At 37.5% G+C, this 14,296-nt stretch overlaps 5 protein-coding genes across 7 annotated transcripts; 2 read left to right on the top strand and 3 right to left on the bottom strand.

Moving 5' to 3' along the window:
* Nucleotide 1: 1 nt before the first annotated feature.
* Nucleotides 2-754, bottom strand: Srp19 (signal recognition particle 19). Its single transcript, XM_069053943.1, has 2 exons — nucleotides 564-754; nucleotides 2-508 (listed from the first exon to the last, which is right to left on the bottom strand). Exons 1-2 carry the CDS (start codon nucleotides 629-631, stop codon nucleotides 118-120), a joined length of 459 nt encoding a protein of 152 aa, XP_068910044.1. The 5' UTR covers nucleotides 632-754; the 3' UTR covers nucleotides 2-117.
* Nucleotides 755-901: 147 nt separating this feature from the next.
* LOC138135242 (carbonic anhydrase 2-like) lies at nucleotides 902-2,145 on the bottom strand. The gene is made up of 4 exons (XM_069053936.1): nucleotides 1,874-2,145; nucleotides 1,650-1,823; nucleotides 1,345-1,598; nucleotides 902-1,298 (listed from the first exon to the last, which is right to left on the bottom strand). Exons 1-4 carry the CDS (start codon nucleotides 2,007-2,009, stop codon nucleotides 972-974), a joined length of 891 nt encoding a protein of 296 aa, XP_068910037.1. The 5' UTR covers nucleotides 2,010-2,145; the 3' UTR covers nucleotides 902-971.
* A 2,687-nt stretch (nucleotides 2,146-4,832) lies between these two features.
* Nucleotides 4,833-10,232, top strand: CAH3 (Carbonic anhydrase 3). 2 transcript variants are annotated; one of them, XM_069053939.1, is made up of 6 exons: nucleotides 4,833-4,943; nucleotides 9,036-9,206; nucleotides 9,296-9,437; nucleotides 9,492-9,691; nucleotides 9,744-9,880; nucleotides 9,935-10,232. In XM_069053939.1, the coding sequence occupies exons 1-6, from the start codon at nucleotides 4,913-4,915 to the stop codon at nucleotides 10,070-10,072; spliced, it is 819 nt and encodes a 272-aa protein (XP_068910040.1). In that variant the 5' UTR covers nucleotides 4,833-4,912; the 3' UTR covers nucleotides 10,073-10,232. The 2 variants fall into 2 exon arrangements, with proteins under 2 accessions (XP_068910040.1, XP_068910039.1); XM_069053938.1 differs by lacking the exon at nucleotides 4,833-4,943 and adding an exon at nucleotides 6,613-6,784.
* LOC138135239 (MYCBP-associated protein-like) lies at nucleotides 10,228-12,924 on the bottom strand. The gene is made up of 2 exons (XM_069053929.1): nucleotides 12,512-12,924; nucleotides 10,228-12,463 (listed from the first exon to the last, which is right to left on the bottom strand). The coding sequence occupies exons 1-2, from the start codon at nucleotides 12,922-12,924 to the stop codon at nucleotides 10,228-10,230; spliced, it is 2,649 nt and encodes an 882-aa protein (XP_068910030.1).
* LOC138135246 (carbonic anhydrase 3-like) lies at nucleotides 12,885-14,182 on the top strand. 2 transcript variants are annotated; one of them, XM_069053942.1, is made up of 5 exons: nucleotides 12,885-13,026; nucleotides 13,087-13,281; nucleotides 13,339-13,586; nucleotides 13,637-13,855; nucleotides 13,902-14,182. In XM_069053942.1, the coding sequence occupies exons 1-5, from the start codon at nucleotides 13,005-13,007 to the stop codon at nucleotides 14,043-14,045; spliced, it is 828 nt and encodes a 275-aa protein (XP_068910043.1). In that variant the 5' UTR covers nucleotides 12,885-13,004; the 3' UTR covers nucleotides 14,046-14,182. The 2 variants fall into 2 exon arrangements, with proteins under 2 accessions (XP_068910043.1, XP_068910041.1); XM_069053940.1 differs by having other exon boundaries at nucleotides 13,631-13,855.
* Nucleotides 14,183-14,296: the final 114 nt, after the last annotated feature.

Here is a 14,296-nt window from a genome sequence, read left to right as displayed (position 1 = left end):
GTTTTGTATTCGTTTTTTATTCATGTCTTAACTTATGTAAATTATGTTCTGTAAATATAAAAAAAGTAACTGTTACCAAGTAACAAAAAATCCCCACACCGCCGAAAATAACGAATTTTATCGTCGTCCCTTGCCCTTGCCTTTACCTTTGCCCCCACTTGGATTAGTTTGGGGCTGATCTCCCAACGATTTATTCTGCCGCGTCTTCAATTTTGGTATCATTTCGCACAAGTGCATCATTACACTCTCTCTGCTGGGGAAATCTTTATTGATTGGAGTGCCGTCATTATTTTTTAACTGGACACGAATCCGGCCTCTGTAGAGAAGTTCTTTGCTTCTTTCCCTGCTGTACAGTTTATTTTCCACTCCCACTTTTAGACTGGCAGCCACTAAAACATCCCTCATCTCCTGATGCGTCGGATTTTCGACACACTTTTCTTTCGCAATCCTCCTACCTTGCGCCAATGTCTTTTTGCTGTTGATGTAAGCGGGGTAAATGCAAATCCACCTGAAATGCGGTTCGTTGCCGTAACATATGTGTAAGTGAGGTTATGTCAAGGCACCTTTCCGGATCCGTGTGCTTTTTGTCGGGACTCCACTGCAAAATAGGGGCGGCGCTTGAAGACTGCATTGCGAAAATGCCACCACTAAATGCAATGCACAGTTCACAGTGTTGAATCAGATAAAATCCAAAACTTTCACAATTCTATGGTTGTGTAGAACCTATACGAACCTATATGAACTGTCAAGTGTCAAAACAATGTCGAATGTCAAATGTCAAGATGAAAGATAATACTGACAGTGACATCTCGCGACGAGGTTACCCAAGCAAATTGTCATCTTACAGAAAACGTCAAAGTCGTTACGTCAAGTCGGTGAAGCGCAAAAAATTCAAATCGAATTAGAGGTTATAATTTCAGTTTTAATTTTCGCTTTTGTATAATGGTACATTCACACTTTAAATTTATTATTTACTCGTACAAAATCACATCTCTGTTATTGGCATTTTGTACCGGTCTCGTGTTGGTCAAAATGTACCCGTGAAATCCGATCAACTTTCTGAACTGGCGAATTTGGTATGCAGAGATTGTCAACGGTTCAGGTTGGACGATCCATCGTACTCCTTCGGTGCAAGGTGGATATGTGAGGGACCCCAGGTAAGAAAAGTATCTCCTTCGAAACATCGGAGCGATCAGGCTTACCGGAAGGGGTCTCATGTAGTAACATTTACACGGCGTCGGAATAAACTTAAGCCCGTAAATAATTGTCTCAAAATACGGATTGTCTACTTCCGTCACCTATAAACTCGGATTAAGATCGATAAAAACACAACTGTTTGGTTACCTCAAAGATGTAACTGATTATTACAACAGAACAAGTGCGAGTAGACTTGGAAATATCAGTACACTTGCAAGAGCACTTGTTGTAAGTCACTTGCAACTCCATCGCGTACCTTCGCATGTCTATCATGTGTTCTGACCCTTCTTCGTCGTTGGGGCCCCAACGAAAACGCAGACTAAACAGTTTGTATTCATCACAAAGAGGGCCCCCACACAAAATCGGTTTCCTTCCGCTGGACCAAGTACTGTATATTACGACTATCGGAAACCGCACATTATTTCCTATCGTTTAATTTTATATTTTCATACCCGTGTAACCGTCATTCACCATTTTCATTTCTTGGGGGGTGGTGTGATACTCTGTTGTGAAATCCAAGGGGGCGATTGTCTCAGCGGGGATAACTATTGCACAAACGGACAAGATATTGATGGGGGACTGATTTTCACCGCGAATTTGAAATTTGTATTTCCAAGTATGGGGGCCTGAAAACATTTTAGTAGAATCGTTGAACAAGTTTGTACAACTTTTTAACCATCGCTGTCGCTGTACCCGTAGTTACAGATCATTTTTTCGTTGGGGTTACATTTACAGAACCATTGCAAGAGGAGGTACAGCAAAAGCATTAAACAGAGGGCTATCAAAATTTCGATTAGGTAGTTTTCCAACATAATTTATTTTATAACTGACATTTTTCTTAAACCAAACTGAAATGACAAAAGGCTATTTATGTCACTCGTTATCAAAATTATTATTAGAGTTTATTTTGGTAAATCTGCGTAGTAGTTATGAAATGTTACTTCTAGATCAGGGGAAATTATGCACTTGAAAAAAATCATGTAAAAATTGTGGGAAAAGGCTTAAAATCTTATGAAAATCCGTCGTTTTCAGTCACTCTTTTCTGATCCCAAAATTAACTCCAAAAACGGACAAATTCAAACAAACCTAAAAATAACTGTTCGAACAGCCACAGCAGAATCCAACACTAATTCAGAAAATTGGTGCTTTCGCATTTTATCCTTTTTAGAGTACTTTTTAAAACTAACCTCCTCAGCCAACAGCCTAGACTCAAACCTCGTCAAAAATCTGGTCTACTAAAAACTATCCAAATTCAAATGAAAATCTTCAAATTCAACACGGTTTATTAAAGCTAAGCAAAGTTTTATTAAAAAAAAAAAATAGAATTCCAGAGAGATATATGTATTTATATATTTTCGCCCCTAAAATCTTAACAAATCTGCATAATTCAATACAAACGGTTTAACAAATCTGTCAAAATTCAATAAAAATCTCACAGCTCTTCAAAAATCTGGTTAACCCAAACCAATCAAAATTTGATTGACTTGATAAATCCTTTTAATTAATAATTATTAGGAAAACTCCTACTTAACCATCTGAGCTCTTTAGACCTTGTTAATTGTAACTTCTCAGCAGTTATAGAATACAAAATTTTAATGCAGAAAGTTAAAAAGATTGTATAACCCTGGTGAGAATCCTGTACCAAGTGAGCTATTACGAAAATTTCTTATTGGTAATATAATATGTACATATTATAATTTATTATATAAGTTGACAAGTCAAAGTCAATCTTATTTTTTACAATGTCTGGGACAAAGTCCGATCGTGAGGCTTTACCGAATATTTATTACCACTAATTTTAATTAGGTACTACATACTTAAAAATTATTTCAAATTTATTTTGTAATTGTATTGGATTAGTATGTAAAAAGTAAGAGAACACAAAAAAACACTAAATTACAAATTAAAAAAATAAACGTTGAATAGTTTTTAATTTCATGACGCTTCGCTGAATTTCCCAACACGTTAAAATCATCAAAATTATTATAAAATGTTCAATTTCATCCAAACGATAAACAACGGAACTGAAAGATAAAAAACCATTATGGATCTACATTTTTTAATCAACTTATCAATTCAAAACAACCACACATTTCTTGAACAATTATCAATCATATAACAGGGTGTTGTAAACGTTAAGACAAATTGATATTAGAGTTTTTTCAAAACGTACTTAAAGTGATCTTTACCAAAATTTTATGCTATTTATTTTGCGCTTACGCTTGTTATTTGAATATGTTATGTGAATAATAAGACGTATACTTACGTGATTTATGATTATGACAAAGAACGTATCCGTGAATTTAATTTAAAAGTAAAACAATTTGACGCTTCTTAATCGAAAACGAATTTATTAAAAAAGTTAACATTGATTTAAATTAATTTTTTCCAACATCGCTTAAGAAAATGATACTGTCATCACTCAATTTAGTGAGGAAAATAGGCGTTTGCATCACTAGTGAGGAAAATTTATTTAACAATTTAGTACATTAACAATCTACTACCTACTTATTAATATAAAAATTTAAAACACTGTTATTTGCATTAATTAACTCCAGATCCGGAAGATTCAAAAAATAGAGGAGTAGAGTAATTATAAAAAAATTTAAAATTGACTCATTTTCATAAGCGACGTTTGAAAAAATAGTATTCACAATTCTAAGTGCGATTTTTCAACTCGCAATACTATCCTCACTCGCTGGCGCTCGAGAGTATAATCATGTATTTCTCGTTGAAAAATCAGGCACTTTCATCACTTAGTCACTTAGTGTAATATACTATTTCATAGATTGCTCTTGTTCGGATTTAAAAAATTGACGATTTTTGAATAGCTTTTTAAAACTTCTATTTTTTTCATCATCCAGGAAAAGCGAAAAATCAACGTAAACCTGGTTACGTTTTCAGCAAAGATTTTGTTGTTTTAGTTACTTTTAGTAGTTAGACTAAATTTTTGGAAGGGTTTGAGATTTTGACTGTAGAGGTTAATTATAAAAAATATTTAAAAGACCAGTATTAGAGTCTGTTGAGACCGGATAATTTTTAGATTTGTTTGTATTTGTTTGATTTTGGAAGTTAATCGCTGTATTTTTTTACAGCATTTCAAGCATTTTTGTGTGATTTTTTAAAACTATTTTTGAAGTGCTCAATTTTGGGTGGTCCGTAATTTTTTACGACCAAAAAAGAGTAATTGAAAATGATTTCATAATACTGCTCATAATACTTCCTCTGCTTAATAAATATTAGTAATTTATTGTTAAACAATCTAGTTCTCGTTATTGTTTTATTTTCATACCCCAAATTAATGTTCTATTGTTTCCTAGTTGATTAGTTTATTATAAACAGCAATCACTCTAGTCGTACCATTAATCATCGATTCAGTTTCTCAACTTTTGCTTCGGTATTCTCTTTTCCATTTAATTTCTTTATGGCTCAATATTTTTTTGGATGAAAAATTAATCATTTTAAAAAATAAATGATACAAGTAATGACTTTACTATGACTTAGGGGCAAGTAAATGTTACTAAACCATGACTAAATCAGTGAAACTTCGAAAATTTCCACGACAAATTATTCATCATTTTGTTCGTGTTAGCTGATTTTATAAAATGTTAAGCATATTTGTTTTACTGATATAAATCACTCAACCCCAAACGTGTTCAACGAATACAGCCAGTCTGGTGTTCAATGAAAACAGTCTGCACATTATTTGCGGGAGATGGAAGTTGAAGACTACATTGCTGAGTTGGGCGAGTATTAGAAAACCAATTTTCTACTAAACATTAGTAAATTTGTTTATATTGTCATAAACCCCAGTCGATATAAAATTGTGGGAGTTGTTGAATATTTTATGTTGTAAAACTAGGGTAATTTTATATTACCTATCGATTTACGTTTTCCATCGGTGTGGTAGATTTTGTTGTCGGTGATATTTAAGTAAATTAACCATTGTCATTTGTGACGTAAAGAGCCACCAGGATTAACAGATCTATCGATATTACTCAAATCTCTGATAGGAATCAACACATTTGTCAAAAGTGCGAAGAAATGATCGAAAACAATCCGGATGAGTGCGGTGTTTATGACGTGGGTGAGCTAAGAATGCACTTAAGCTGGATTTGATAGATGCACCTAATTGTCAATTATTAAGCGTTTAATGTAATTCTTTATCACTGATTGTCAAAATTAAACCGAGGAAAGAAATTAAATGACGTTCTTGTCACGAAATTAATTTATTGCTCCGCTGCGGTCATTTTTTACTTAATTCCTCTTGACTTTCATGACTTTTCGTCATGTTCGACAACCTTGACCGGTTTGATTCAATTTTCAGACTCAACTTTATCACGTGCTCATTATAATTACCAAAATAACACAATTAGATAATTGGCGAGTGTTTGAAGGAAAATGAATGTGACTCATCTTGAAATTGAACTACACTTGAGGTACAGTTACGTGCGATTAGCTTTTCCCGATTTCTAAATTTCCTTTTAAGTTTACTTGTTGCTTATCAGTAACCCAGCGACCTGGAAAATCTGCTTTTTACGTTACATAAATATACCAAGTGAGTCACAAATGTGACCCATTTTTCTTGTTTTATTCACACATTAAGATTTTCGATGAAATGGAAATTTTTTCCAAATTCAAACAAACTCACTTAATTTTATTTTTTTAATGAATTACTTATCTCTGAAACCTACCACAATAGTAGTACTCGTATGACAGATAAAAGTAAAGAAGCAGAATCTAACGAATTATTGTTTTTATTTGATTTGTGCTCTAACGCAGGTTTGCACATTATTATGGAAATAAAACTCGCCGCAATAAAGGCAATCCACAAAACGTGAGACACTTATTAATTATTTTATTCCGCACATTTTACTGTTTGCATCTCGTGCGTCTGTTTAAAGAAGTTTTAAATTAATTTGAACAGTGATAAAATATTTTTTTCCAAATTTTTCTGCACAATCGTAATTATGAAACACGTGACGCAAACATCGAATAACAATCTCAGTCTCAAAACCGATCGAATCACGATCTGATTGATATTTTTTATTTGCTGTAAACTAGTTGTCGATCCATCATAGGAGTAGATATCTCTTTTTGCCGGCGTAATCGAGGCGACACAAAAAGTGATCAATAAATGACACTGATAATAATTATTTCCTACGTTTTATTTTGGTAGTGTGTACAGGGATTAAAAAAAAATATGATGGACAAGATCCTGAGTATACAGGATTTTTACAATTTGCGTAACAACGTGCGCATTTTTTCGCGTTTGCTGAAACAAAATTGTTATCCTTTACTTACGGCACAAATCCGTCTGTTTGAATGTGTCGCATTTGAGACTAAATGTTGTTTGCTTTGTCGATTTGAAAAAATTGTATTTCTGCGCAACCGCGACTCAGCCTGGCTTGTATGACTCTTAAAAACGGCGACGCTGTCTGGTCAGCCTTATAGTTTACGTCTAGTACAGTAAATAGTGCAACGTTTGAATCAACTTCATCCAGAATGACCGGCCCTGTAGTTGCGGGACTAACAAAAAGCGAGTGCTTGTGCGATCATGACGAAGAATCAGATCCTACACAAATTGGTAATTATTTGGCTTCATCGGTCATTGTTAATAATAATTGTTGATTTATGCGCATGGAAATTATCACGATGTAATAGCTTCGTTAAAAATACATTTGCGACAAAAAGCCTGTTGAAAAACGTGAGCGGACAAAATTATAATTGAGGAAACATTAGAATGGATGGAGATAATCACTTCCTGTGGTAATTGATCGTCGATGCCGGTTGAAGAATTTTTACAGTAATTAATGCTCTGACGCGAATGTCTGTCCGGTGTTGTAATGAAAATTTCGAAAATTTATGTGCCAGCGTCATTTATCACTTTTTCATAATCTTATCGCCGATAAAGGGATCAATTAGTGCCGCCTGAGTTTACTTACGTGGTTTTAGTTACACATTATCCAAAGATTTTAAAAGATTTCGACTAACACTTCTGACAATAAGTAAATAGGTTTTTAAGTTGAAAAGATTTTGAGATAAGTGATAAATATGAATGAATAAACTAAACATACATCGTACATCCTCATTTCAAACATATTTTCCCTGTGATCCAGGCTGACAGATAAAATACTTTAATACAATAAAAATAATAAATTTATAGCAGAATAAATACCCCGATAAGGTCTAAGTGTAAGTGTGGGAAAATCTTTGTGACAACACTAGGTACAGCTTACGATAAAATTCCATTGTTTTGCAATTTGTACGCCAGCTTATGGTCGTGGGATTAACAAATCTTGCCCCGGATCTTGTAATAATTTATTAATTGGTCTTGGACTGCAAAACTGATTTGTTCGAAAATTGTGAATTAAAATGAATTTCTTTAAAACTAAATAAAATATACCGTAGAAATTATTATCAACTCATTAAAATTGTAAGCGAGCGTGGAAATAATATACAAAGTACCTAGATAACGCCCAATACAATTTTAAATTTACTCTACCCTACATTGTCGTAACAACAAAATTCTACTTGCTTAAACATGTTTGATGTACTGGAAAACCAGTAAAGCATGTTGATATTGTAAACTACGTCAATCAATAGTTATTTGTATCACTGGGCCAAAAACGGTACTTTTGCGAATGCGAGTAAGGTTTGGGGGCCGAGGCGATAGCCGAGGCTTGCAAATGCGAGTACTCGCAAAACCGTTTCTGGTGAACGTGATACACACATTTTTTTGTGTCGAGTTTTGTGGATATTTGTTAAATAAAAGTAAAGCACTTGTTGTATTAGGGACTTTTTTGTGTTGGCAACACTTAAATATGTATTTAAATTTTAAAATCAACATCGCTCTTGTTTCCTGAAATTTATTAAACTGAATTCATTTGGTTTTTCTGACATTTTCGTGAAACATTTGGTATAATGAATATGTACCATATTTACGAAGTCGCTCAAAACTTATTGCCTAAAAATCGCCAACTCGATATTGGAAGGAATAGTTTGTACTATGCCGGCCAAAAATTTTGGCCGTCATTATCTGTCAATTCAAAAAGAAATTGTAATCCGTACTTTATTGTCGTCTTGATTATGAACGTTATTTTTGGGTGGTAAATTTCAAAACTCAAAATTATTTTGTCATTTCTACTACACAGAACGTTTACCTCAGGTTATCTATGTACGATTGCTCTAATTTTGTTCATTCATGTCGGATTTTTGGAATATCTGAGCTTCAAACAGTTTAAATTAATTGTCAAAATGACAAGAATCGAAAGTGGGGTTACGATTCCTAAAGGTTTATTTACATTTTACTTGAATGTCAAGAAAGTGACGGCCAAAATTTTTTGGCCGCCATAGTAACGTTATTGTAAATAGAATTTTTTTTAACGAGCCATGCACAAAATTTCCATTGACACTTGACAGAATAACACATGCCAACCGAAATTGATGTAAACTCAAAATCCCTACTCTTTGCCGGACTAGGCCCGCAAGACATGTTTTTGGACAATTTCGAGATTTAGAAACTATCATATTCCGGCTAGAGGCACAAAAAAATTCTCGTTTATATAATGTAAAAGAAAGAAGTTTGGTTTTGAGAGATTATTTTGTATAAACAATTTTTTGTTAACACTCAGGTTCATCGATCGTCTAACAAAAAGAATGAGTTTAGGAACTGAAATAATTTATCGCAGTCGCAGAGGGAAAATTTTACAATTGGTAACATTAAACATCCACTTTTCATCACTACATCAGGTTTAAATTTTAAAAATCTGTAGCGCTTTTGGAAGTAGCGCACCAGAATAAACTGAATTTAAAAAATTGTTGGATTTTTTTTTCAGTCGAAGAAGACGCCCACATCACAGTACCGGAATGGAGGCTGCACAAAGTCCAGTCTCCCATTTTGCTAAAACACGACGAAACAAACCATTACGACCATTTCGAGCCGTTAGAGTTCCACGGGCATTGGGACCAAGGAGGCGAAGCGACGTTGAGCAACAACGGATTTACAGGTATGCCCTTCTCTATCTTGGGAAAAGATTATTCTTCGCCCCCAACACAAAATACAATTTTATTGTTGACGCAACAATAAAAATTTTAGCAACGCTTCGCTTCCAAAATCGCGAATTACCCGTGCTAATCGGCGGACCATTGCACGAGGACCAGTACGTATTCGAACAGTTGCATTTCCATTGGAGCGACGATGATCACAGCGGATGTGAACACATTTTCGAAGGACAGGCGTGAGTACCAAGAATACAATATCGATTTGCGCAGTTTTCAATTATTTCCTGTAGGTACTCGATGGAAGCACACGCTGTACACTATAACAAAAAGTATGAGGACTTCAAAGAGGCGGCAGATAAACATGACGGACTGGCCGTTGTGGCTTTCTTCCTTAAAGCAACAGACGACGACGAGCACCCCTGTTTTAATAAGATGACGGAAGCGGTGAAAAAGATCGTCAAAATTAATTCCATTACGAGCGTGCCTTCCGGTAGTAAAGTCGAGTTTGTTTGCGTCTTTTTTTTATTTTTTCGAATTTACAGACTGTTTGACTTGGATCAAGGAAGAAGCGCAGTGCAAGGGTTATTACACTTATCAGGGCTCGTTAACCACCGAACCTTACACCGAAAGTGTAACTTGGATAATTTATCCGACTCCTATACACGTTTCGCGGGAACAGGTAATACGAATTTAAACACTGAGGTGTCGTTGTTAAAATAAAAACATGTTTCAGGTGTCGGAATTTAGGAACATGAAATCGACGCCTTGCGAACAGCACAACATCGTGAAAAATGTACGGCCCATTCAGACACCCACCGGTGATAAAAAATTGGATATAATCTACGCTAGATCGCACAGAAAAAGCGAATAATTCCGCTGTTTGTGGTTGTCGTAAAAGTATTGTTTTTAATGTTATTTATCTTTATAATAGGTACACCTATAAATTTTTATGAAATTTATTTAAATAGATATACACAGGAGCATAAAATATTTTTGTAAATGGCTAAAAAATAATAGAGTTATAAACTAGTCGTTTGTGGTTTCTTTGTGTTCACCATCGTCCAAAAAATAGGGCGTCATTTCGTTCAGAGTTGGGTAGGAAACTACACACTCGAATGAGTTTATCGTGTCAACAAGAGCATCTACGGCACCGCTTAAACAAGAATAAACAGCCAAATATTGTTTATAGTGGAAATCCTCCATCATTTGTTTGTTCAACTGAGTTCCCACTTTATCCCCCGGAGGCACTTCAGGCACCTCCACATCCGGCACAAACGTAAACTCTTCGGCGTACGGATTGAAACTCTCCACGGACACCTCCTTTTTAACCCCAACTTTCTCCTTAGACTTCGACTTCTTCCCCTTCTTCGATTTTTTCGACTTCTTACTCTTCTTAGACTTTTTGCTCGACTTCGACGACTTCTTGGTCGACTTCGCTTTCTTGCTCTTTTCTTTACTTTTGGAAGACTTCGACGATTTGCTCTTTTTCCCCTTCGGTGATTTTGACTTTTTTCCCTTCTTCTTCTTCTTGTGTTTCTTCGTTTTGGACTCTTGCCTCTTCGGCGCGAGGCTCTTGTTGAAGTAAACGCAGTAGAGAGTCTCGATGTCATCTTCGGCAATGTCTCGCAAAATTTTTGGCCTACGCTTGGCCCCGAACGGGTAAACCTCGCGGACTAGGTAAGTGGGAATGTAGTGGTCCTCGAAATACTCGTAGACCAGTCTTTCCGGGTGTTGGTCCATCGGGACCAGCTTGTTTTGCGTTGGCGGATATGTGCTCGCAATCTCCAGACCCTGGTCGAACTCCAGCGTCTCCAGCTCGTGACACATTCTGTTGAAGTAACCCACCATTACTTGGGTACACGCAAAGTATTTTTCTCTTTCTGTATTTATTATGACCGGCGTGTCGAACTTCCTCACCACACTCCACAACTCCAATTGATTGGAGTACTCGTATGGTTCTTTCGGCATCTCGATCTTCACCTCCTCTTCAACGTGACTGTGCTGCGACGTTTTAGACGAACCTTTCTTACTCTTCTTCTTTTTCGATTTTTTACTTTTCTTCGAAGACTTACTCTTCTTCGACGACTTGCTTTTCTTCGATGATTTACTCTTAGACGAAGACTTTCCCTTGCCCTTCTTCTTCTTCCCTTTCTTCTTCTTACCCTTCTTAGTTTTCGAAGGAGATTTTTCTTTCAACTGGTGCGCCGCTTCACGCTCTATCCTCAGTATCTTTTCCGCCAACTCCTTCAACTTATTTTCAAGATACGCATTCGTGTCTTTTAAATGCGCCAATCTTTTCAACCACCCAACCGAATAATCCCATTCTAGTTCTTCCGTTTTTACCTTTTCATAAATCTCTTTCAACTCGTCCACGAACTGAGCATTATACAAATATAGAGGGCGCCCCTTCACCAAATTCGCCATTTCGAACAACTGCGCTTCGCCATAAACACAAGGCGCAAGAGGATCATCTGCATATTTAAAATCAGCTATCATATCGTAGAGAATATCTTTGATCAAAACATTCTTCGCTTCAACATCGATGTATTTCAAAATTAAGTCAACTTTCTCTTTCATATCGCTGAAAAACGAGTAACTTTCGAGAATCACAACCACTTGAAAGCGATCACTCCACATTTTGGGCGCCGTCGTGAGTTCCCAACTTTCCGAAAAATGTCCGCAATTCTCAGTTTTGAACCAAACAGGCACTTCCGTTCTGTGACCCGGCAAGACGATCAACTCATTCTTGTCAAAATAAAATCCGTGCTTGTCCCACTGTTCGTCGGTGTAGTTGCGGAACAAGCGGAATTTCTCGAGTTTTTGCCACGAAATCCTCATTGTGGCCAATCCGACATTCTCGAAAACCAAATAGTCGACGCTCACTTCTGAAGTTGTTACGTCGTACTCGAAAATCAAGCGCAACTTTCTTGTACCTTCATCCTCACAACTCTCCGGGTCCAGGACGATTCCGTTCACTTTGAGACACAGTCTTTTCTGCTGCTTCGATTTGGAAGATTGTCTTAACTGTGACTGATCAAACAAAATCGATTTCGCCTTGATATCTTCTGCTTCATCTGCAGTTTTGTCAGTTTTGCCGTCCACAGATTCTTCTCGGCTTTTTGAACTCAGTCCGATTTGCTTTCCCACAACTATTAACTCTTCGAACTCGGGCCAGTGCGGGACGATGTTTTTGATTTTGGCGGCCATTTTGTCCATCTGCTCTTGACGGTAGCGACTGTTTTGCCAACTCTTGTAGATGGTCCTATCGTGGAACAATTACGCAAGGAAGTGCATAACGTATTTTTATCACCTGGCCTCCTCCAAAATATTTTTTTCTTGGCGGATATAATCCGGGATCCCTACTAACTCCACGGTGGGAACAACATTACTCTCTTCTTTGGTTTTCACAGTGAAGTAAGTTCGCTGAAAGCAACCACACTTGCACTTGTGGGGCAGCGCAGTCGGTAGCTTCCAGAAGTCGGGGTTCCCCCGGTACTTGTCGAATTTGGTGGGAATCCTGGCGTACCCCAACACCGCTTTTTCGGCGTTCACGTTCGAAACCCCTTCGGAAAAATTAATCGCCACCTGTCCCGGTTTTTCTTGGCGCTTTTCCGCGGCTTTTCCTTGCACGCGATTCCATTCCGTCAGCCACGTGGACCAGTTTCTCAACCGGAGATCCTCGTCGTCGGTTTTTTTGGGAACATTCTCGCCATCTCCTGACATGTTGCGAACAGTGACTGTCAAATTGACGTGACCGTTCGTTCATCATTCAATTCAGTAAATTTACCGTATTTGATAAATCAATGGCAAGCGAACGGAGCACTGGTGGGTTCCACCAACAGGCGAGTCTGTCGGATTTGTAAAGAGTAGGTACTGTCGTTGCAGAGCATTTCTTCCCGGTCGATAATGCTGAAGAGGGTCCTCGCTTCATCCACAATCTTGCCGACAGAGAACCCATCCACGAGTCACCCATCAACATCAACATAGCCAAAACTGTAGAGATTCAAATGCCTCCGCTGGCTTGGCACAACCTGGAGCTCCCGCCGAAAAAAATGAAAGTCACCAATACGGGATACACATGTAAAGATCGAGTGTCATAAACCAATTCCTTAATTTTTTCACAGGTCCCACTCTTAGTAATATTGAGTGCCAAGTGGCACCAGGAGCGGCCGTACATTTCTGACGGCCCCCTCATCGGTAATTACGTTTTTTCCCAACTGCATTTCCATTGGGGGAAAAACGACGCCGAGGGCAGTGAGCACACCATAGACGGCGTCCGCTATCCCCTCGAAATGCACATGGTCTGCTTCAAGGCCAACTACTTGACCCAGGAGGCGGCGTTGAAAGAAAAGGACGGAATTGTGGTCCTGGTGTACATGTTCAAGGTAGCGTGGCGGCAAAAAAATTCAACAAAATACACCTTGCTCAGCTGCAGAGTGGCAAAAATCCTGCGTTCCAACTCCTGGTCGACAACATCATGTCCATCCAAAAGGCGCACACCTCCCTCAAGATGGACCCGTTGCCGCTCAGCTACTTCGTGAAAAAATTTGAGAGGGATTATTTTTTGTACTGGGGGTCTGTGACCACGACGGTCTGCTTGCACTACATCCTCTGGTTTATCTCTCGGGAACCGGTCGGAGTGTCCGCCGAACAGGTGAGATTCGAGCCGGAAATTTCACGTTTCCGAGTCGAGATTTCAGGTGGATGAGTTGCGTTCGATGTTGGACGCCAATGACGAACCCCTACAGGGTAATTTCAGAGAAGTGCAACCCCTCAACGGCAGACACGTGTTTCACGCGTGTCCTTCCGGATCGAAATACGCGACCTTGCTCGCGCTGCCGTAACACAATGAAGACCTTTTGACTGTATTTACTCTCTTTATTTAGACATGTGTAAATTTTCTATTATGAAGTTCTAATATATACACTATATTGCATTATACAATTTCTCTTTGTACATAAATAAAGATTACATTAATCAGGTAGTGCTTTTTAAATACAAATTATGCTACAGTATGTGATTGTCACCTTCCTAATTTAAAACCGAAAAGACTGTTAAAAAAATTGCAACAATAACTGGTGTCCAACCGAAATTA

The sequence above is a fragment of the Tenebrio molitor genome, chromosome 7 (assembly GCF_963966145.1).
Source record: "Tenebrio molitor chromosome 7, icTenMoli1.1, whole genome shotgun sequence".
Lineage (NCBI taxonomy): Eukaryota > Metazoa > Arthropoda > Insecta > Coleoptera > Tenebrionidae > Tenebrio > Tenebrio molitor.
The sequence above is the reverse complement of the archived record's forward strand: the minus strand, read 5'-3'. Positions and strand labels throughout refer to the sequence as shown.